General features: G+C 50.9%; 1 protein-coding gene across 1 annotated transcript; it reads left to right on the top strand.

Moving 5' to 3' along the window:
* Positions 1-2136: 2136 nt before the first annotated feature.
* On the top strand, positions 2137-22994 carry TSPAN8 (tetraspanin 8). Its single transcript, XM_009910782.2, has 8 exons — positions 2137-2196; positions 6305-6367; positions 10275-10403; positions 11271-11345; positions 11433-11540; positions 14674-14823; positions 17716-17799; positions 22939-22994. The coding sequence occupies exons 1-8, from the start codon at positions 2137-2139 to the stop codon at positions 22990-22992; spliced, it is 723 nt and encodes a 240-aa protein (XP_009909084.2). The 3' UTR covers positions 22993-22994.
* Positions 22995-23642: the final 648 nt, after the last annotated feature.

Genomic DNA, 23642 nt, shown 5'->3' with positions numbered 1-23642 from the left:
TGTGTCTGTGATTGTGTGATTGCTCTCCAGCTTCTTGTGTGCAGCAACAGGCAAAGTCAGCATCCTGTCACAGCTGCCCTGCTGCTCTGGAAACTTGTCTGCCCTGTGTCAGAGGCTCCTGCCCTGCCCTGTTGCATTGGAGAGTTGTCTGTACCATGTCAGGGGCTCCTGCCCTGCCCTGCTGCACTGGAGAGTTGTCTGTACCATGTCAGGGGCTCCTGCCCTGCCCTGTTGCACTGGAGAGTTGTCTGTACCATGTCAGGGGCTCCTGCCCTGCCCTGCTGCACTGGAGAGTTGTCTGTACCATGTCAGGGGCTCCTGCCCTGCCCTGCTGCACTGGAGAGTTGTCTGTACCATGTCAGAGGCTCCTGCCCTGCCCTGCTGCACTGGAGAGTTGTCTGTACCATGTCAGGGGCTCCTGCCCTGCCCTGCTGCACTGGAGAGTTGTCTGTACCATGTCAGGGGCTCCTGCCCTGCCCTGCTGCACTGGAGAGTTGTCTGTACCATGTCAGAGGCTCCTGCCCTGCCCTGTTGCATTGGAGAGTTGTCTGTACCATGTCAGAGGCTCCTGCCCTGCCCTGTTGCATTGGAGAGTTGTCTGTACCATGTCAGGGGCTCCTGCCCTGCCCTGTTGCATTGGAGAGTTGTCTGTACCATGTCAGAGGCTCCTGCCCTGCCCTGTTGCACTGGAGAGTTGTCTGTACCATGTCAGAGGCTCCTGCCCTGCCCTGTTGCATTGGAGAGTTGTCTGTACCATGTCAGGGGCTCCTGCCCTGCCCTGCTGCACTGGAGAGTTGTCTGTACCATGTCAGAGGCTCCTGCCCTGCCCTGTTGCATTGGAGAGTTGTCTGTACCATGTCAGAGGCTCCTGCCCTGCCCTGCTGCACTGGAGAGTTGTCTGTACCATGTCAGAGGCTCCTGCCCTGCCCTGCACCCAGGCAGTGCCCTGATAATGCTCCTCTTCTAATCTGTAAGGAGGAGCAGCCAGTGGGAGAGGCTTTATGGCTCTGTTCCTGGGTCAATCCTTTGAGCAGTTTGTTGCACAGGCTTCTTTTGTTGGAACAGGTTGCTCAGGGAGGTGGTGGAAGCCTCATCCCTGGAGGCTGGATGTGGCTGTGAGCAACCTGCTGTAGTGTGAGGTGTCCCTGCCCATGGCAGGGGGGTTGGAACTGGCTGAGCCTTGAGGTCCCTTCCAACCCTGACAGTTCTGTGACTCTGTGATCTGATGCCAGAACCATGATTGCTGTGCTTGGATTCACAGCACCTTTGGAAACCTGCACAGCAGGAGGTTTTGTGCACCATGGTGCTGGTGGGGTTCCTGGGGTCCTGATTTAGTCAGGGAAAGGATCTGAGGTAGAGAGTAAGAGGGAGAAAATGGTGGCAGCTTCCTTGCCTCTCCCCTGCTGGGACAACCTCAAACCATCCTGGCTGAATATATGGAAAGTGACTCAATTAATGTTGGCAGTGACCCATGGGCAGAGTAAAGAAGGGAAGGGAAGGGAAGGGAAGGGAAGGGAAGGGAAGGGAAGGGAAGGGAAGGGAAGGGAAGGGAAGGGAAGGGAAGGGAAGGGAAGGGAAGGGAAGGGAAGGGAAGGGAAGGGAAGGGAAGGGAAGGGAAGGGAAGGGAAGGGAAGGGAAGGGAAGGGAAGGGAAGGGAAGGGAAGGGAAGGGAAGGGAAGGGAAGGGAAGGGAAGGGAAGGGAAGGGAAGGGAAGGGAAGGGAAGGGAAGGGAAGGGAAGGGAAGGAGGCATTAAGAAATGCAGTAATTCCCACCTCCCAAAGCAAGCCTGCAGAATGTGTTCATGCTCAGCCCCATTTCTCTGGAAGCTCTGACTTTTACTGCCCCATCTATTTACTTTTGAGGTGTAGGACAAGACTGAGCCGCCCTGGCGGCTGGGTGATAACAGCTGGCAGCGCTCTCGCAGGGCTCTGGTTAATCTTTACCTGTGGTATAGGAACTATTCAAATCATTCCCCATGCCTTGGTCACGTTTTTGTTTGCTTCCACTAGCAGAGCATGGTGTATCTGACGTGGTTGGAGAGGTGTTCTGAGCACGCAGGAACAGCTTCTTCACCACGGTCAAGCTCTTAGGAAAGCTTCTGCTGTAGTGCTTGGGTTTGCCTCAGCCTGTTGAAAATGGCAGGGGTGAGCAGCTGCATGAAATACTCCATGTTCTTCTTCAACTTCATCTTCTGGGTAAGTCACACTTTCAGTTGCTATTAGTGGTGCAGGAAAATGTGTTCAGCAGGCTACAACTACCTGAAGGGAGGCTGTAGCCTGGTGGGGGTTGGTCTCTTCTCTCAGCCAACCAGCACCAGAACAAGAGGACACAGTCTCAAGCTGTGCCAGGGGAGGTTTAGGCTGGATGTTAGGAAGAAGTTCTTCCCAGAGACAGAGATTGGCCTTGGGAATGTGCTGCCCAGGGAGGTGGTGGAGTCCCCATCCCTGGAGATATCACAGTATCACAGTAACTAAGGTTGGAAGAGACCCCAAGGATCATCAAGTCCAACCTGTTCCAACAGACCTCACAACTAGACCATGGCACCAAGTGCCACGTCCAATCTCCCCTTGAACACCTCCAGGGACGGTGACTCCACCACCTCCCTGGGCAGCACATCCCAATGACGAATGAATCGCTCAGTGAAGAACCTTTTCCTCACCTCGAGTCTAAACCTCCCCTGGCACAGCTTGAGGTATTTAAGAAGAGCCTGGATGAGGCCCTTGGTGCCATGGTTTAGTTGATGAGATGGTGCTGGGTGATAGGTTGGACTGGATGATCTTGAAAGTATTCTGCAACTTGGTTAATTCTAATTCTAATTCTAAATCTAATTACCTGAATGCTGTAGTTGGAGGCACTGTAAAGAACAGAGAGCATGAGTGGAACCAAAGTAGGATCCTTAAAATCAGGGAGGGGATAATATGCTTCACTTTTGCCCTTCCCTTCAGAAACATAGACCTATAGAATTGTCAGGCTTGGAAGGGACCTCAAGGCTCAGCCAGTTCCAACCTCCCTGCCATGGGCAGGGACACCTCACACTACAGCAGGTTGCTCACAGCCACATCCAGCCTGGCTGCAAACACCTCCAGGCAGGAGGCTTCCACCACCTCCCTGGGCAACCTGTGCCAGGATCTCACCACCCTCATGGGGAACAACTTCTTCCTCACATCCAATCTCAGTCTCCCCATTTCTAGTTTTGCTCCATCCCCCCCAGTCCTATCACTCCCTGGCACACTCAAAAGTCCCTCCCCAGCTTTCTTGGAGCCCCCTTCAGATACTGGAAGGCCACAATGAGGTCTCCTCAGAGCCTTCTCCTCTCCAGACTGCACAACCCCAACTCCCTCAGTCTGTCCTCACAGCAGAGCAGCTCCAGCCCTCTGCTCATCCTCATGGCCCTTCTCTGGACACCTTCCAGCACCTCCAGATCCTTCCTGGCACAGAGGCTCCAGAACTGGACCCAGAGCTGCAGCTGTGGTCTCAGCAGAGTGGAGCAGAGGGGCAGAATCCCCTCCCTGCCCTGCTGGCCACACTTCTCTTGCTGCAGCCCAGGCTCTGCTTGGCTCTCTGGGCTGCAAGTGCTCCCTGCTGGCTCCTGTTGAGCTTCTCCTCCCCCAGCATCCCCAAGGCCTTTTCTTCAGGTCTACTCTCAAGCCAGTCCCTGCCCAGCCTGTATCAGTGCCTGGGATTGCCCTGCCCCAGCTGCAGGACCTTCAGCTTTGTTCCCTTCTGCTGCTGTGCTGTGTTTGGCTGGGAGGTCCTATGCAGCACATAATAAGGCAGGGGGCCAAATTCTGTTTGCCTGTCTGGCAATAGCTGCTGCAGTGGAAGCTTGTGCAGAGCCCATGTTGCCTGCTGCATAGCCACATGGCTCACAGAGTGCTGCTGAGGGAGACCCAAATATAGCTTCCTACAGTACCATCAGGTTCTAGCAGACTCAGTGGGATGCAGGAGGTTTCAGTGGGGAGTTCTGGCTCAATTTGATAGCATGATGTAGCTGTCATCAGTTGTACAGCTTCCCTTTTCATGTTTAAAAATGCTTTTGTGGAAGTTTGACTTCAAATGTGTGGTGCTCATGGCCTGAGTGCTGGCTCTGGTCCATACTAAATAATTTGCTGAAGTTGTTATGGTCTTTGATGCTGAATACTGGATGAAAACTTTAGTGAGGAAAGTGTGTTTCAAGGCCAACAAAATAATTATCTACAGCATATAAAAATAGCTCTTCTAATTGTAAAAGGATTGGAAGAGTCCCAGTCTCCATGGGAAGCTCATGACAACCTTTCAGGGCAATTTATGGCTTCAGTATTCATCACAGAAATCACAGAAACATTCAGGTTGGGAAAGAGCCTCAGGATCAGCAAGGCTAACCCAGAGCCCTGCTCTGCAAGGCTCACCCCTAAACCACAGCCCCAAGCACCACAGCCAAACCCCCTGCAAACACAGCCAGGCCTGGGGACTCCACCACCTCCCTGGGCAGCACATTCCAAGCCCTCACCACTCTTGCCTGAAAAAAGCTTTCCTGATGTCCAGTCTGAACCTCCCCAGGGGCAGCTTGAGGCCATTCCCTCTTCTTCTGTCACTAATGACCTGGGAGCAGAGCCCAGCACCAACCTCTCCACAACCTCCTTGCAGGGAGCTGTAGAGAGCCAGGAGGTCTCCCCTCAGCCTCCTCTCTTTCCCACTAACCATCCCCAGCTCCTTCTGTTGCTCTCCATCAGATTTCTTCTCCAGGCCCTTCCCAGCTTCCTTGCCCTCCTCTGCATTGCAGGAAGCTATGTTTATTATCTACAGAGTGCAGAAACAACATTTTGTACCAAAACATCCAGAGGTGGGGCTTCCACCACCTCCCTCAGCAAGGCTGGATGTTGTTACACAGGAACAGCAGGAAGCCTTTGTGTAGAACTGTAGTTTTACCACAAAGAATGTGTCTCTAGGTATATAGAATCATGGACTCATAGACTCAGAATAGTCCAGGCTGGAATGGACCTCCAAAAGTCATCCAGTCCAACTTCCCTGCAGTCAGCAGGGACATCCCCAGCTAGATCAGGCTGCCCAGAGCCCTGTCCAGCCTCACCTTGAATATCTCCAGGGATGGGGTCCCCCAACCACCTCCCTGGGCAACCTGTTCCAGTGTTCCACCACCCTCAGAGTAAAGAGCTTGTTCCTCACATCCAATCTCAATCTGCTCTGCTCCAGTCTGAAGCCATTGCCCCTGGTCCTGTCCCTGCAGGCCTTTGCAAACAGTCTCTCTCCATCCTTCTTGCAGCCCCCTTGAGGTACTGGCAGGCTGCTACTATGTCCTGAACCATTCTAGAACCATAATATCTCCAACCATCCATCCCTTATCAAATCCTGAGTGCTTCCATTGTACAGGACACAGCCACCTTCTAGACATACAATAGAAAGATTATTCCTGTCTCATCTGAGGGAATTTCTGTGTGCTTCCCAACCACATGTATAATTCATCAAGGAAAGGAGGAGGTAGACACAGCAGGGATCTGGTGCATAGCTGCAGATTTAACTACCCCTATGGAGTTTCCTGGATGTGTGTCAATATTCTCTGCTCCAGCAGTTCATGCTTCCTTCACTTTGCCAAACAATTACTCCAGAATTTTGGCCAGCATCTGGTGCAAGTTGAACTCCACCTCTCTCTGCCCTGCTGAGACCTCACCTGGAATATTGCATCCCCCCACTTCAAGAGGGACAGGGTTCTCCTCCCCCTCTGCTCTGCCCTGGGGAGACCTCACCTGGAGTATTGCATCCAGCTCTGGGCTCCCCAGCTCAGGAGGGACAGGGATCTGCTGGAGAGAGTCCAAGGGAGGGCTACAAGGATGCTGAAGGGACTGCAGCACTGCCTGGGGAGGAGAGGCTGAGAGCCCTGGGGCTGTTTAGCCTGGAGAGGAGAAGACTGAGAGGGATCTCAGTCCCTGGGGGTCAGGAAGGAAGGGATAGGGACAGGGACAGCCTCTGCTCACTTGTGCCCTGGGATAGGAGAACAAGAAATGAATATAAACTCCAGCACAGGAGCTTCCATCTCAACATGAGGAAGAACTTCTGCACTGTGAGACTCCCAGAGCCCTGGAGCAGGCTGCCCAGAGAGGTTGTGGAGTCTCCTTCTCTGGAGCCTTTCCAGCCCTGTCTGGATGTGTTCTGTGTGACCTGTGCTGGATTCTGTGCTCCTCCTCTGGCAGTGGGCTTGGACTGGAAGATCTCCCGAGGTCCAACCCCTAACATCCTGTGATCCTGTGAACTTTAATCCAAAACTGTTGATCTTTCTAAGTATTTTACTGTTCTTATTTCCTCCTGCAGGTGTGTGGTGCCATTGTTCTGGGAGTCTCCATATGGATCCGTGTTAGCAAGAATGCTCAGGAGGTAAACGTCTGAAGCCACAGCTCACATTTTCCTTTCTCATCTCCATTCCCACAAAGGTGTTGTGGGTTTTGTGGGTAAACATTAATGCACTTCATGATGTTTAGGAGTAAACAAAGCAGTGCAGGTAGCCAGAAACAGTTGTTGCTAGAGGCACAAGTGTGTGACTGCAAGAAGGGTATGCAGGTCCTTGCAGCTGCACGCTGCTTTCTGCAAGCAAGCATCTCCCTCCTCCTGCAGCTCCTAGGCCTCTCAGGGTCTTTCCCCGGTGCAGTAACACAGTCAGAGATATTCCTAACGTTTTGTAGGAAGCATTTTTGCCTTTTTCACTGTCTTCCATAACACAACAATTATTCCACAGCATCACAGAATTGCCAGGGTTGGAAGGGACCTCAAGCATCACCCAGTTCCAAGCCCCCTGCCATGGGCAGGGTCACCTCACACTGCAGCAGGTTGCTCACAGCCACATCCCCCCTGGCCTTCAAAACCTAACCTCCAGGTATGAGGCTTCCACCACCTCCCTGGGCAACCTGTGCCAGTCTCTCACCACCTTCATGCTGAAGAACTTCTTCTCAACTTCTAACCTAACTGTCCCCTCCTCGAGCTTGGATCCATTTCCCCAGGAACTGCAACTTTGAAAGGGAGCAACAATTTTCCCCTAGTCATTTCAAAAGGCTTCTTAAAACCTGCTCACCCTTTTCCCTTCATGTTCAAACAGCAGGAGTTTTAATGTCTCAAAAATCTTTGCTTAGGATTGCAAAGTTCTTACAGCCCTCCTGGATTTTATCTGTGTTATTAGATTACTGCAGACACTCTTTTCTGCAAAAGGAAAGAAGAGACAGTTTTGAGAAGCCCTTGATCTTGCAGACATGGAACAGAGGCTGCTGGTGTTGATGAAAAGGCTCCTTGGACCCTGCCAGCCTTTTGCCAAGTGTGTTCCAGAGGCACTGGCCCCTGGCTCACAGCAGGTTGTCCAACACCCTCGAGGGGAGCTGAATTCACAGCTTGCAGATGCTCCTCTGAAAGGCACTGTGCAGTCTCTCTCTGGGGATGCTTGCTTGTACTAGCAGGAGAAGAGCCTGGCTCTGTGCTTAAGCAGTGAACTTGGGCCACATCAGCAACGCTCAGGTCGTGACGACGTAGTGCAGCAGGGTAAATGAGGTCACAGACCCACAGAAACATTCAGCTTGGAAAAGAGCCTCAGGATCACCAAGGCCAGCCCAGAACCCTACTCTGCAAGGCTCACCCCTAAACCACAGCCCCAGGCACCACAGCCAAACCACCTGGAACCACCTCCAGGGATGGGGACTCCACCACCTCCCTGGGCAGCACATCCCAAGGGCCAATCTCTCTTGCTGGGAAGAACTTTCTCCTCACTTCCAGCCTAAACTTCCCCTGGCACAGCTTGAGACTGTGTCCTCTTGTTCTGGTGCTGGTTGCCTGGGAGAAGAGACCAACCCCCACCTGGCTACAACCTCCCTGCAGGGAGCTGGAGAGAGCAAGAAGGTCTCCCCTGAGCCTCCTCTTCTGCAGGCTAAGCAACCCCAGCTCCCTCAGCCTCTCCTCCCAGGGCTGTGCTCCAGACCCCTCCCCAGCTTTGTTGCCCTTCTCTGGACACCTTCCAGCATCTCAACATCTTTCCTAACCTGAGGAACCCAGAACTGGACACAGGACTCAAGGGGTGGCCTGACCAGCGCTGGGCACAGGGCAGAATGACCTCCCTGCACTATTCTTGATGCAGGCCAGGATGACTTTGGCCTTCTTGGCCCACTGGGCACACTGCTGGCTCATGCTCATGAGCTCTCAACCAGCACCCCCAAGTCCAATGGAGCTGGGAAAGATGGAACCACTGTGATGCTTCCCTAAGTTTGGGGAGATTTCCCTTTCAGAAAACCATACTTAAGGGTGTCCCAAAGTGGTCTCCTGAAGTCACACTGAGCATTTTCTCAACACCAGTTGTGAATAATACATGAATTAAGAGAAGGGACCAAAATGCAAAGCATTTTTCTCACATTGTTTTTGCCTCTTGGCAGGCAAAGTTCCCATTCAAAACCCATGTATGGGGTTGGGGTTTCTTTTGCCTGAGTAATAACTGAACAGACCATAAGGATTTGGCTGCAGATGAATAGAGCTTTCTAAGAATAAATAGCAGGAGATTAGTCCAACTTGGAAGGGGAAAGAACAACACACTCTTCAAATTATGCTTGTCTATATACCTTTGCAATTTCCATCAGAAGATAAATATGACAACTTCCAGACAGTTATTTTTTTTGGGCTGATCTTGGCACCAGCCACACTGCAAAATAGCCTTTGAACATTTTTTTTCCCTCTCTCCTTTTTGGCCTCTCCTCAGTCCTGTGGGAACTGGATAATTTGGTATTTCATAATACTGAGGTATAGGAATTTAGTTGAACGTCCCACACATCAAAGTGCAGCCCCCATCTCTGAGGGCAATATTAGAGATCATGCCTGAAGTAAAAGACAAGAAAAAAGAAGCAAAGGACAGCAAAGGACAGCAAAGGTCAGCAAGGGAAAGCAAAGAAAAGCAAAAAGAGAGAGAAGAGAAGAGAAGAGAAGAGAAGAGAAGAGAAGAGAAGAGAAGAGAAGAGAAGAGAAGAGAAGAGAAGAGAAGAGAAGAGAAGAGAAGAGAAGAGAAGAGAAGAGAAGAGAAGAGAAGAGAAGAGAAGAGAAGAGAAGAGAAGAGGAGAGAAGAGGAGAGAGGAGAAGAGAAGAGAAGAGGAGAGAAGAGAAGAGAAATCAAATCTGCTTTGGAAAATATATCTAACTGCTTCTCCAGCAGATCCCCCATCCCTCTGACAAGTGTTCTCTCAGGAACAGCCACAGAGTATATTCCTGGCCTTCTAATGACAATCAGAGGCTTTGTTTCTTTGTTCTTTGGTTAATGTAAGAGAAATTTTGAGATAATCCTTGTGGGCAACAAGTTCTGCATGGGACAGCAATGTGCCCTGGGGGCCAAGAAGGCCAATGGGATCCTGGGGGGCATTCAGAGGAGTGTGTCCAGCAGAGCCAGGGAGGTTCTCCTCCCACTCTGCTCTGCCCTGCTGAGACCCCACCTGGAATATTGCATCCAGCTCTGGGCTGCCCAGCTCAGGAGGGACAGGGATCTGCTGGAGAGAGTCCAAGGGAGGGATACAAGGATGCTGAAGGGACTGCAGCACTGCCTGGGGAGGAGAGGCTGAGAGCCCTGGGGCTGGTTAGTCTGGAGAGGAGAAGGCTGAGAGGGATCTGATCAATGTCTATCAATAGCTGAGGGTTGGGGGTCAGGAAAGAAGGGACAGGGACAGCCTCTGCTCACTTGTACCCTGGGAATGGCCAAGGGTCAATTGATGGAAACTGCAGCACAGGAGGTTCCAACTCAGCATGAGGAAGAGCTGTGAGGGTGCCAGAGCCCTGGAGCAGGCTGCTCAGAGAGGTTGTGGAGTCTCCTTCTCTGGAGCCTTCCCAGCCCTGTCTGGATGTGTTCCTGTGTGACCTGTGCTGGATTCTATGCTCCTGCTCTGGCAGGGGGCTTGGACTGGAAGATCTCTTTGGGTCCCTTCCAACCCCTAACTTCCTGTGACCATCCTGTGAATTTTGGTCTTCCCAGTAAAAGGCAAAAGATTCACTGACTGTAAACTAACTGAAAGCCCTTTTAAGGAAGAGAGATCTTCATTTCTGCTGCGAAGTTTACTTTCATCTTGTGCAGAGACAGAGCCTTAAGAGCCAGGTTCTATCAAGCTCCTTTAAGAAGGGAGCATTAAAGGTTTGTTTATGGTTCAGAATCTTCTCCCTAGTTGCTAATGATTCCATTTCTCAGCGAGTCTCTTGCTTTGGGGAACACAGAAGGGTTTTTAGGAGGAGCTTCTTGTAGCTTAATGACCCTTATTTTTCTCTTCTCTTCTCTTTCCAGGAGTTGGATATCGACAGCAGCCTCTTTGCAGGGGTTGATGTGCTGATAGCTGTGGGCTCCATCATCATGGTCCTTGGGTTTCTGGGGTGCTGTGGCGCCATAAAGGAAAGCCGGTGCATGCTGCTCTTGGTAGGAAAGACAAGCCTTTGGCTGTCTTTAGCAGGCCACATCTTCTTTTGATGGATAAGGCCATTGCAAGTAATAGCAAATTCATAGTATAGTATCATTGTATCAGTCAGGGTTGGAAGGGACCACAAGGATCATCCAGTTCCAACCCCCCTGCCATGGGCAGGGACACCCCACACTAGATCAGCCTGGCCAGAGCCTGATCCAGCCTGGGCTTAAACACCTCCAGGGACAGGGTGGGTGACCTTTTGTTGAAGCAGGTGTTTGATTTTCTCCTGTGTTTTCCTTGCCCACCTTGTGCTCCAGCCCCTTCTGCATTCCAGTGCAGACAAAGCCATGACCAGCAGCCTTGACGACAAGAAACCAGGCCCCAGAGAGCACAGCACAGAGCTGGCAGGGTTGGAAGGGGCCTCAAGGGTCATCTAGATCCAAGCCCCTTGCTGTGGGCAGGGACACTTCCCACTAGATCAGGTTGCCCAGCAGCTTTTTTAATGCTCAAGCATCCCATCCTCACAGTTCCTCCCCCATGCACTTCCCCAGTACCTATCCATGTGATTTCATACGCTCCCACTCGCTGCCTCTGCTCTCTTTCTAGGACATCCTCCCTGCCCTCCTGCCTGCACTTCTCACCCACACACTGCCTGTCCTGACACCCCCCTGGTGTGTGCCTTGTTTTGGTCACCCTCTGGGCAGGCTCTGTCTCAACCCTCCCCTTTCCCCAGTGCCAAGCAAGGATTAAGAAGAGCAGCTCAGGCTGGAAGTTCAGCTCATTGTACCTCCATGACTGTTCAATCGATGTTCACTCTGAAGGAATTCTATCACCTTGGCCAAAAGTGCTGCAGTTTTAACCCCCTTCTGTTTTCTTTCTAGTTTTTCATTGGACTGCTTCTAATCCTGATCCTTCAGGTCACAGGAGGTGTTCTAGGAGCAGTGTACAGATCACAGGTACAGTAGGAGCTGCAATTTCATGGCTCTCTTCCCACAGTTTCGTTGCTACCCTGAAAACTAATGGGGTTTGTATTGGACTTTCAGATTGAAGCATCCCTTAACCTGACTCTCCAGGAGAGTGTGAAATCACTGCAAAGCACTGCAGAAGACTCTAAAGCCATTCAAGAGAAATTCCAGGAGTTTGAGGAGATGGTAATTAAAACCCAGCAAAGAGGCTGCTGCTATCTGCCCCCCCTCTAGCACTGGCTGTGCTTCACGGGTTGCTGGTCTGCCACAGATCGGAATTTTCATTCTCAGGGGGTGGGGAAGGGTCTGACTGAAATGCAAGTTAAAATACTACACAAGGAGCTTCTGCTCTCCTGATAGGAGGTGGAATTTCTGTGATGACTTCTTTGTGAGAGAGCGTGGAGCAGTGGAGCAAGGACAGACAGTGTGCAAGTGCCACACTGACAGCTAAGCTCCTTCAGGAGATGGCTGTCTGCTCCTTTAGAACCAGAGAATTGTCAGGCTTGGAAGGGACCTCAAGGCTCAGCCAGTTCCAACCTCCCTGCCATGGGCAGGGACACCTCACACTACAGCAGGTTGCTCACAGCCACATCCAGCCTGGCTGCAAACACCTCCAGGGATGAGGCTTCCACCACCTCCCTGGGCAACCTGTGCCAGGCTCTCACCACCCTCATGGGGAACAACTTCTTCCTAACAGCCAATCTCAATCTCCCCATTTCTAGTTTTGCTCCATCCCCCCCAGTCCTATCCCTCCCTGACACCCTCAAAAGTCCCTCCCCAGCTTTCTTGGAGCCCCCTGCAGATCCTGGAAGGCCACAATGAGGTCTCCTGGGAGGCTTCTCCTCTCCAGCCTGCACAACCCCAACTCCCTCAGTCTGTCCTCACAGCAGAGCAGCTCCAGCCCTCTGGTCCTCCTCGTGGCCCTTCTCTGGACACCTGCCAGCACCTCCAGATCCTTCCTGGCACAGAGGCTCCAGCACTGGCCCCAGAGCTCCAGCTGTGGTCTCAGCAGAGTGGAGCAGAGGGGCAGAATCCCCTCCCTGCCCTGCTGGCCACACTTCTCTTGCTGCAGCCCAGGCTCTGCTTGGCTCTCTGGGCTGCAAGTGCTCACTGCTGGCTCCTGTTGAGCTTCTCCTCCCCCAGCACTCCCAAGGCCTTTTCTTCAGGGCTGCTCTCCAGCCAGCCCCTGCCCAGCCTGTATCAGTGCCTGGGATTCCCCTGACCCAGCTGCAGGACCTTGCCCTTGCCCTTGTTGAACCTCCTGAGGCTCTCATGGGCTCAGCTCTGCAGCCTGCCCAGGTCCCTCTGGATGGATCCTTCCCTCCAGCTGTCTGCTGTACCACACAGCTTGGTGTCATCAGCAAACCTGCTGAGGGTGCACTCAATGCCATTGTCCATGGCACCAACAAAGATGTTGAACAAGCCTGGTCCCAGCACTGATCCCTGAGGGACTCCCCTTGTCCCTGGCCTCCACTTGGACATGGACCATTGACAGCCACTCTCTGGGTGACTTTCTTACAACTTTCCCAGGGACCTTCACTGTATCCCAGCTAAGAGCTACCCAGAATGGGGTTTTTTGAGCCCCCTAATGGGTGATGGCTTTGCTAGGTAGGCTTAAGGATTCCTGTACTTTTAAAAGCTGCTGGTGTGAAATAAAAGGAAGCAAGAAACAGCATGTGGCTGGCTCATATTGCTTCCACTTCTCCTTCCCCATTGTACCTCCAAGCCTGTCCTCTGCTTCTGATGCCTTTAATTATTCTGATGTGATGAGCAGCTCCACATGGAGGTGACTGAAGAGGGAGCTAAATGAAGGAAAAAATTAATCAGATAATTACTGGTTTAATTTATGAATAGACCAGGATGACTTTGTTATGTCCTTTATTATGGCTTCTGCTCTGGTACAGAATTCTGTGAACATTGCCAGCTGCTTTTTAAGAGGGGGAAGACCTGAAGCCCACATCTGCACCCCTGAGCTTCAGAGGCTTGAGCAAAGTGGAACATGAAGCAAAACTGCAACCTCATGTAACTCTGACAAACCCCAAGTGAAGCCCTGACTGCCCCAGCCCATTCCTGTGCTTAAAGCTGGGTATTTCTCTGGCTTTCAGAGTTGTGTGTGCCTGGCTCACACAGCAGCAGCCTGGCTCTTAAAGATGTGAAATGTGGATGTAACTAAATTTTAAAGACATAGGCTAAAACCACCACAACGGTGCTGGAACTGCTCCTGATCTTCTCCAAGTGCAAGCTGCAGAGAGAAGAGCTGATTCTCCAAAGAAAAAGAGTTTATCCAGCACTGCTTCATGTTCCAGCTCCGTTCTGGCACTGCCAATAAGCAGTTTCACAGCATTTCATTGAGCACTGCATGCTGAAACCCTTAGCACTGCCCTTGGCAGTCTGAAACTGCTTAAACAGTCTGAAACTACTCAAGCAGTCTTAGACTGCACTTAGCAGACTTAAACTGGTGTGGAAATGTATCATTGAATCATAGAATCATAAAATCATTGAATCATGGGATCATTGAATCATGGAATCATGGAATGATGGGATCATGGGATCATGGAATCATTGAATCACAGAATCATTGAATCAGGAACTCATAGAATCATAGAATCATAGAATCATAGAATCATGGAATCATTGAATCATGGAATCATTGAATCAGGAACTCATGGAATCATGGAACCATTGAATCATTGACTCATGGGACCATAGAATCATAGAATCAACCAGGTTGGAAGAGACCTCCAAGGTCATCCAGTCCAACCTATCACTCAGCCCTATCCAATCAACCAGACCATGGCACTCAGTGCCTCATCCAGGCTTCTCTTGAAGATCTCCAGTGATGGTGACTCCACCACCTCCCTGGGCAGCACATCCCAATGGCCAAGCTCTCTTTCCGTGGAGAACTTTCTCCTCACCTCCAGCCTAAACTTCCCCTGGCACAGCTTGAGACAGTGTCCTCTTGTTCTGGTGCTGCTTGCCTGGGAGAAGAGACCAACTTCCACCTGGCTACAACCTCCCTTCAGGGAATTCTAGAGAGCAAGAAGGTCTCCCCTGAGCCTCCTCTTCTGCAGGCTAAGCAACCCCAGCTCCCTCAGCCTCTCCTCCCAGGGCTGTGCTCCAGACCCCTCCCCAGTTTCTTTGCCCATAAGGGGCATAAAGAGTGCTTGGGACTTACCAATCTGAGACAACTTTCATATGGAGAGAAAAAAAAGCCATAAAAGGCAATTTCTCCTTCATGGTTCCTTGCAGCTCCTTCCCCTACTCTTTCTGAGCTGCACATCACTTTTCCCCTCCCCTCCCACTTCTTCCTTTCTTGCAGAGCCATTGCTGTGGTTTGCTGAATGGACCTAAAGACTGGGGAAGCAATTTTAATGTTCCTCTTGGTGGCAAGAAAGTCTGTGAGTGTGACCCAAAGGACTCATCAACAGACCTCTGCACCTATTATCAAGACAGATACATTTATAAAAGGGTAAGGAACATGTAATGTGCCACTCTGCTTCCCCTGACCCCCAGGCTGGTTTTGGTAGCTGGCACAGGCAGCACTTCTGTGTGTTTCAAGAGAGGCAAAGTTTTGTCTTCTTTTCATTAGCATACAGAATTAACCAGCTTGGAAAGGACCTCAGAGATCATCCAGTCCAACCTATCCCCCAGCACCATCTCATCAACTGAAGCATGGCACCAAGTGCCTCAGCCAGTCTCTTCTTCAACACCTCCAGGGATGGTGACTCCACCACCTCCCTGGGCAGCACATCCCATTAGTCAGATTGCCCCTGTGCCATCTCCTATGATATTTCAGTGCATACATGAAGCACACTGCTGCTTCCTCTTCCTGGGATGCCTGTATCTCTGCTCTGCAGTGCAGAGCCCTTGCAGCAGACTGAGTGGTTGCTGAAGGTGGAAACTATTATGACTTGAAACAGGGACCTGGCAGTGCTGGTGGGCAGCAAGTTCTGCATGGGACAGCAATGTGCCCTGGGGGCCAAGAAGGCCAAGGGGATCCTGGGGTGCATTCAGAGGAGTGTGTCCAGCAGAGCCAGGGAGGTTCTCCTCCCCTTCTGCTCTGCCGTGCTGAGACCTCACCTGGAATATTGCATCCAGTTGTGGACTCCCCAGCTCAGGAGGGACAGGGATCTGCTGGAGAGAGTTCAAGGGAGGGCTACAAGGATGCTGAAGGGACTGCAGCACTGCCTGGGGAGGAGAGGCTGAGAGCCCTGGGGCTGTTGAGTCTGGAGAGGAGAAGACTGAGAGGGATCTGATCAATGTCAATCAATAGCTGAGGGCTGGGGGTCAGGAAGGAAGGGACAGGGACAGGCTCTGCTCACTTGTGCCCTGGGATAGGACAAGGGTCAGTTGATGGAAACTGCAGCACAGGAGGTTCCACCTCAACACAAGGAGGAACTTCTTGACTGTGAGGGTGCCAGAGCCCTGGAGCAGGCTGCCCAGAGAGGTTGTGGAGTCTCCTGCTCTGGAGCCTTTCCATCCCTGTCTGGATGTGTTCTGTGTGCCCTGTGCTGGATTCTATGCCCCTGCTCTGGCAGGGGGCTTGGATTGGAAGATCTATGTGACCTATGCATTTATTATCAAGGAGAGTAGCTCTGTGGAGGACTTCAGATATGATCTCTCTCTCTCTCCCAGCCCACCAAACATCTGTCAGAGTTAATTCTGAAGCTGGGTTTTATACCCAAATGTTGTTAGTGAAGCCTGATTCTAATAAGAAGCTTTGAAGAGTTGAACCCAAAGATTAGGCAAGTGGGAAACTGCAGTTCTCTTCTGGATCTGGTAATGGATCCATTGGCTCTTTCCTATCAGCATATAACCACAGGCTCACAGGGTGTTAGGGGTTGGAAGGGACCCCTGGAGATAGAATAGAATAGAATAGAATAGAATAGAATAGAATAGAATAGAATAGAATAGAATAGAATAGAATAGAATAAACCAGGTTGGAAGAGACCTTCAAGATCACTGCGTCCAACCCATCAACCAATCCAACACCACCCAAACAACTAACCCATGGCACCAAGCACCCCATCAAGTCTCCTCCTGAACACCTCCAGTGATGGCGACTCCACCACCTCCCCAGGCAGCCCATTCCAATGTGCAATCACTCTCTCTGTATAGAACTTCTTCCTAACATCTAGCCTGAACCTCCCCTGGCGCAGCCTGAGACTGTGTCCTCTTGTTCTGGTACTGCTTGCCTGGGAGAAGAGACCAACATCCGTCTGTCTACAACCTCCCTTCAGGTAGTTGTAGAGAGTAATAAGGTCACCCCTGAGTCTCCTCTTCTCCAGGCTAAGCAACCCCAGCTTCCTCAGCCTCTCCTCGTAGGGCTTATAAGATCTTCCAGTCCAAGCCCCCTGCCAGAGCAGGAGCATAAAATCCAGCACAGGTCACACAGGAACACATCCAGACAGGGCTGGAAAGGCTCCAGAGAAGGAGACTCCACAACCTCTCTGGGCAGCCTGCTCCAGGGCTCTGGCACCCTCACAGTGCAGAAGTTCCTCCTCATGTTGAGGTGGAACCTCCTGTGCTGCAGTTTCCATCCATTGCCCCTTGTCCTATCCCAGGGCACAGTGAGCAGAGGCTGTCCCTGTCCCTTCCTTCCTGACCCCCAGCCCTCAGCTATTGATAGACATTGATCAGATCCCTCTCAGTCTTCTCCTCTCCAGACTCAGCAGCCCCAGGGCTCTCAGCCTCTCCTCCCCAGGCAGTGCTGCAGTCCCTTCAGCATCCTTGTAGCCCTCCCTTGGACTCTCTCCAGCAGATCTCTGTCCCTCCTGAGCTGGGGAGCCCAGAGCTGGATGCAATATTCCAGGTGAGGTCTCAGCTGAGCAGAGCAGAGGGGAGGAGAACCTCCCTGGATCTGCTGGCCACACTCTTCTGCATGCACCCCAGGATCCCCTTGGCCTTCTTGGCCCCCAGGGCACATTGCTGTCCCATGCAGAACTTGTTGCCCACCATCACTCCCAGGTCCTTCTCCATGGGGCTGCTCTCCAGCAGACCACCTCCTAACCTGCCTTGGTGCGATTACCAAATGCAAGCAAGAATAAATGCTTCTCTCCTTGTCACCTGAAGATCCTTGGGCACTACAGCTGTATAGTTTTGTTTGAAATTGTCCCCCTTTCTAGCCAGCTACTGAGCTCCTTTTTATATTCAGGAGGGCCATGCCTGGAGGTATTTCTTGGAGCACAAGGTAGAGAGAGCTGTGCTGGTTGTGTCTGCTAGCAGCAAGGAAAACCAAACAGCCTTTCTGCAGCACAGAGAGAAGGAGAGCCTGAGATGAGTTATTTGGAGAGGATGGTTTCCTAGTAGCCTGAGGATCATATTGCTTACCTGTAATGGAGAATTTTGTCTTCTTTTTCAGACTTGTGGAGAAGTGATCAGCAAATACCTCAAAGACCATCTGCTCATCATCATGGGGATCGCCTTCGGGCTGGCTGTTGTCGAGGTACACACCAGTCAGTGCTTCAGTAGCTGAGCAGCAATGTGTTCTGCTGGGAAAGGCTCTGGGAGTGTGATGGAAACACCTGGATGGTTCAATGAACTGACCAGGGAAAGCCACCTCTCACCTTAGCCATAATCTTGCAGTCATTTCATGCAAACAGTGTGTGGCTGCTGAGCTGTGAACTTCAGGTGGGCTCAGACCACCCTGGTGCCTGTATTTATGTAGCCTGTGGGACTTTCCCTGCAAAGATTTCAGAGGCTTGCAGCCAAACTGTGAATTAACAGCCAGCCTTGTGGACAGGAAATACAAGGCAGGCTAGCTGGTCTTTCTCTCCTCTACTGCTGCTTTGCTTGAGGAAAAGGTCTTCTCATAAGAAACCTCATCAGTCATAGAATGCAATCAAAGAATTCTAGTCTGTGATTCTAGTCTAGTCTATGATTCTATTCTATTCTATTCTATTCTATTCTATTCTATTCTATTCTAATGATTTTGTTCTATGTTATTCTATTCTATTCTGTTGTAGTCTATTATTCTGTTCTATGTTTATTCTATTCTATGATTCTGTTCTATGTTATTCTATTCTGTTCTATTATTCTCTTCTATGTTTATTCTATTCTATTCTATGATTCTTGTTCTAGGTTATTAAATTCTATTCTATTCTATTCTATTCTATTCTATTCTATTCTATTCTATTCTAATGATTTTGTTCTATGTTATTCTATTCTATTCTGTTGTAGTCTATTATTCTGTTCTATGTTTATTCTATTCTATGATTCTGTTCTATGTTATTCTATTCTGTTCTATTATTCTCTTCTATGTTTATTCTATTCTATTCTATGATTCTTGTTCTAGGTTATTAAATTCTATTCTATTCTATTCTATTCTATTCTATTCTATTCTATTCTATTCTATTCTATTCTATGTTATTCAATTCAATTCAATTCAATTCAGTTCAATTCTATTCTATTCTATTCTACTGTATTCTTCTATGCTATGATTCTATTGTATTCTATGATAAGAAACCACAAGAAGTTCAATAAGAACAAGTGCAGGGTCCTGCATCTGGGGAAGAGTAACAGCAGGCAGCAGGACAGGTTAGGGACTGCCCTGCTGACAGACCTTGGAGTGCTGCTGGGCAGCAAGGTCTGCAGGGGACAGCAATGTGACCTTTGGCCAAGAGAGCCAATGGGATCCTGGGGTGCAGCAAGAAAAGTGTGGCCAGCAGGGCTGGGGAGGTTCTGCTCCCCCTCTGCTCTGCCCTGCTCAGACCACACCTAACTCCTGACAACTAAACCATGGCTCCAAGTGCCACATCCAAGCCTTTTTTGAACACCTCCAGGGATGGTGACTCCACCACCTCCCTGGGCAGCACATCCCAGTGGCCAAGCTCTCTTTCTGGGAAGACCTTTCTCACAGTATCACTATCACTAAGTTTGGAAGAGACCTCAAAGATCATCAAGTCCAGCCTGGGACTTCCAGCCTAAACTTCCCCTGTCATGTTACTTAAGATCCTGTATGTGGGGGGTCAGGTCTCTTACCTCTATGACAGTTCACTGGGGGGAGCATAGGTGCAACAGACCAGTATTAAAAGGCCTTTTAAAATATAATAGGAGTGTAAAATTGCATCTGTATCCCAAAGGTAAGTTACAAATCACTTTGCTCTTGGTACTGCATTCCCATGAGTTGTAGCCTTTTAGTTGTGGTGTCAGGTCAAAGGCTGGGCCTGATGATCTCAGAGGCCTTTTCCAGCCTCAATAACTCCATGAGCCTGTGAGTTCATCAGTCTTCACTTCTCCCTGTTCTCCAGTCATCATTTTCCATGGTGGCTGCCCCTCCCAATTATAAATCAATAAACCACAGCAGCCTCAGCTGGTGCAAACTGTCACCTGACACTGGGCACTCAATAGATGTAGCCTCTGCAAAGGCAGTAACACATTGTGGCTGTTCAAGTAATTGCAAATTAAGAGCCACCACCTCAGCATGAGGAGGAACTCCTTCACTGTGAGGGTCACAGAGCCCTGGAGCAGGCTGCCCAGAGAGCTTGTGGAGTCTCCTCTGGAGGCTTCCCAGCCCTGTCTGGATGTGTTAGGAAGAAGTTCTTCCCAGAGAGAGAGACTGGCCATTGGAATGTGCTGCCCAGGGAGGTGGTGGAGTCACCATCACTGGAGGTGTTTAGGAAGAGACTTAATGGGGTGCTTGATGCCATGGTTAAGTTGATTAGATGGTGTTGGATGATAGGTTGGACTGGATAACCTCAAAGGTCTCTTCAACCTGGTTAATTCTATTCTATTCTATTCTATTCTATTCTATTCTATTCTATTCTATTCTATTCTATTCTATTCTATTCTATTCCATCCCATTCCATTCCATCCCATTCCATTCCATCCCATTCCGTTCCATCCCATTCCATTCCATTCCATTCCATTCCATTCCGTTCCATTCCATCCCATTCCATTCCATTCCATTCCATTCCATTCCATTCCATTGTTAATTCTGTGCTATTCTGTTCCTGTGTGACCTGTGCTGGATTCTCTGCTCCTGCTCTGGCAGAGGGGTTGGACACAAAGATCTCCAGAGGTCCCTTCCAACTCCTAACGTCCTCTGACCCTGTGATTTCCCAGCTCTGGAAAACCTCAGATGAAAAGAAATGGACAAGGAAAAGTGCTCTTCCCTAGCATTCCTTCTCTGCCTGCTTCACAGAATCACAGTATATTACAGGTGGGAAGGGACCTCCAGAGATCATCCAGTCCAACCCCCTGCCAGAGCAGCATCACCCAGGGCAGTCCACACAGGAATGCATCCAGGTGGGGTTGGAAAGGCTCCACAGAAGGAGACTCCACAACCTCTCTGGGCAGCCTGCTCCAGGGCTCTGTCATCCTCACACCAAAGAAGTTTCTCCTCATGCTGAGCTGAAACCTTCTTTGGTCAAGTTTGTCTCCATTGCTCCTTGGCTTATTGCTGTGCACCACCCACAAGAGCTTGGCCCCCTCCACTTGACCCCCAGCCCTCAGCTATTGATAAGCATTGATCAGATCCCTCTCATCCTTCTCCTCTCCAGACTCAACAGCCCCAGGGCTCTCAGTCTCTCTTCCCAGGGGAGATGCTCAAGTCCCCTAAGCATCCTCCCTTGGCCTCTCTCCAGCAGATCCCTGTCTCTCTTGTACTCATTATGCCACTTGTGAGCTGTTAATGGTTTCATCTTACCCAGTTAGTTGAGATTAGATGGAGAAGTGGAGCCCAGTTTTGCTTGGGTGCAAGTGAGAATGCAAGCCCTGTATGGGAGAAGCCCTGTGAGCTTATTCCAGCTGTAAGCCCATGCCCTTGTCTCAGCTGTAGCCCTGTCTTCTGTATGCTCTCTTCTGACCTTCCTGAAATCAGTGAAGCATCCTGGTGCCCATGGCTTGATATGTTGATTGGCTGCTATGCACTTTTGAGAGGCACTTTTCAGTCCAGGAGGAAGCTTTCTGATCCTCTGCCCTCACCAGCTGTCTGTCACAGGCTGTGCAATTCCACTCAGTAACTCCCACTGCAGAAGGTGACCCTACTGAATTGTACATTTCAAGCAACAGGTCCTTTAGAGGACTTTGTGTTTCTGTTCCAATCCTATTAGTGATGAATGGTTGCAGGATCACTGGCCACTCAAAGCAGTGGGGTGTGTGTATAGATGTGTGTCTGCATCCATACACACATGCATGCCTTCACACACATGTTTACATAAAAGAGAGTGGCACTGGAAAAGAGGAGGGATTTCAGGGAGGAGCAACCCTTGCAATACACAACTGGTATGGTTTGAAGCTGGTCACAGGATCCCAGGATGTTAAGGGTTGGAAGGGACCTCTGGAGATCTTCCAGTCCAAACCCCCTGCCAGGGCAGGACCATGGAACCCAGCACAGGTCACACAGGAACACATCCAGACAGGGCTGGAAAGGCTCCAGAGAAGGAGACTCCACAACCTCTCTGGGCAGCCTGCTCCAGGGCTCTGGGACCCTCAGAGTGAAGAGGGAGGGGAGGAGGGGGAAAGGCAAACCCTAACCCTACAGCAGTAACGATCTCAGAATGTTTCTCCAACTGTCTTAGAAGATAAAAAGTAGAATTTTGGCCTTAATTTATTGAATTTCCCAGTATTTGCTGTTCCATTGCAGCTAACAACTGCATTTTAAACCCCAGGGGCTAGAGGGTTCCTCACCCAACAGAGAATCCTTCCTTTAATTAGATGGGAGCAGCCCTGTGGAGAAGGAGCTGGGAGTGCTGGTGGGCAGCAAGTTCTGCATGGGACAGCAATGTGCCCTGGGGGCCAAGAAGGCCAAGGGGGTCCTGGGGTGCATGCAGAGGAGTGTGTCCAGCAGAGCCAGGGAGGTTCTCCTCCCCCTCTGCTCTGCCCTGCTGAGACCTCACCTGGAACATTGCATCCAGCTCTGGGCTCCCCAGCTCAGGAGGGACAGGGATCTGCTGGAGAGAGTCCAAGGGAGGGCTCCAAGGATGCTGAAGGGACTGCAGCACTGCCTGGGGAGGAGAGGCTGAGAGCCCTGGGGCTGCTGAGTCTGGAGAGGAGAAGACTGAGAGGGGATCTGATCAATGTCTATCAATAGCTGAGGGCTGGGGGGCAGGAAGGAAGGGACAGGGACAGCCTCTGCTCACTGTGCCCTGGGATGGGACAAGGGGCAATGGATGGAAACTCCAGCACAGGAGGTTCCTCCTCAGCATGAGGAAGAACTTCTTGACTGTGAGGGTGCCAGAGCCCTGGAGCAGGCTGCCCAGAGAGGTTGTGGAGTCTCCTTCTCTGGAGCCTTTCCAGCCCTGTCTGGATGTGTTCCTGTGTGACCTGTGCTGGGTTCCATGGTCCTGCTCTGGCAGGGGGGTTGGACTGGCGGATCTGCAGAGGTCCCTTCCAACCCCTAACACCCTGGGATCCTGTGATCTTTTCCCCCATGCCTGCAGTGTCACCTGTGGTGACATTTTCATGCCTGTGCTCTGGAGACATGTACTGTGAGAATTACCTTGGGCAAGCTGTTCTGCAGGGCAGATGTAGGCTGCCTGTGAAACCCAAGTGCTTGCACACCAAGTGCTCCTGCTGTGTGCTGACTGTCCCCAGGGATGTTGCAGGGCTGCCAGGTCATACCAGAAATGTCTTTGTTTTCCAGATTCTTGGTCTGGGGTTTTCCATGAGCCTCTACTGCCAGATTGGGAGAAAGTGAAACCATGGAAGTGTCAGAGGGATGTCACCAGCCGAATCAAAAGCTCTGGAGGTGGAAGGGTGTTTGGCTTGGCACCTTCAGATAAATGCAATCATGTTCCAGGCAGCTGTCCTGGTGGAAGGAGCAGCCCTCAGGCACACAGATCCTCCACAACCGGCAGATGACCTCCTTGCAAGCTTTAACGGTGGCTAATGGCAGCTTTTATTTGCAATAAACCTCTTTGTTTATGTTTCTGAGGAGCTGATTTGGTCAGGAGAGAACATCTAAGTCATGCTGAGGAGTGTGCCAGGCAGTGTCACCGCAGGGCCGGGGGACCATCCACAGCAGCCCCCCTCAACAGCTGCAAACCATCTCCCGGTGGCTGACTCGCCCAGGGAACCACATGCCCCCAGGCAGCATTGCTTGTGGGGCAGAGAGCTTCTCGTTCTGAGTGCCACAGGTCAGCCTGACACTCGATATGGCATCCATGGTCAGGGCTCTGCTGCCTGTGAGGAGCGTGGGGACCAGCCCCAGGGCCCTGCAGGGCTGCTGGAATCAGCTGGGAAGGTCGCTCTTAGGCCCAGAGGATGCTGACATTGCACATCAGAGTTGGAGCTGGAGCCCTGTGTTTTGCAAGTATGCATCAAGGGGGAAATCCAGGCCCATGTGGG

This window comes from Dryobates pubescens, chromosome Z (assembly GCF_014839835.1).
Source record: "Dryobates pubescens isolate bDryPub1 chromosome Z, bDryPub1.pri, whole genome shotgun sequence".
Lineage (NCBI taxonomy): Eukaryota > Metazoa > Chordata > Aves > Piciformes > Picidae > Dryobates > Dryobates pubescens.
This window is presented reverse-complemented; position numbering and strand designations above follow the sequence as displayed.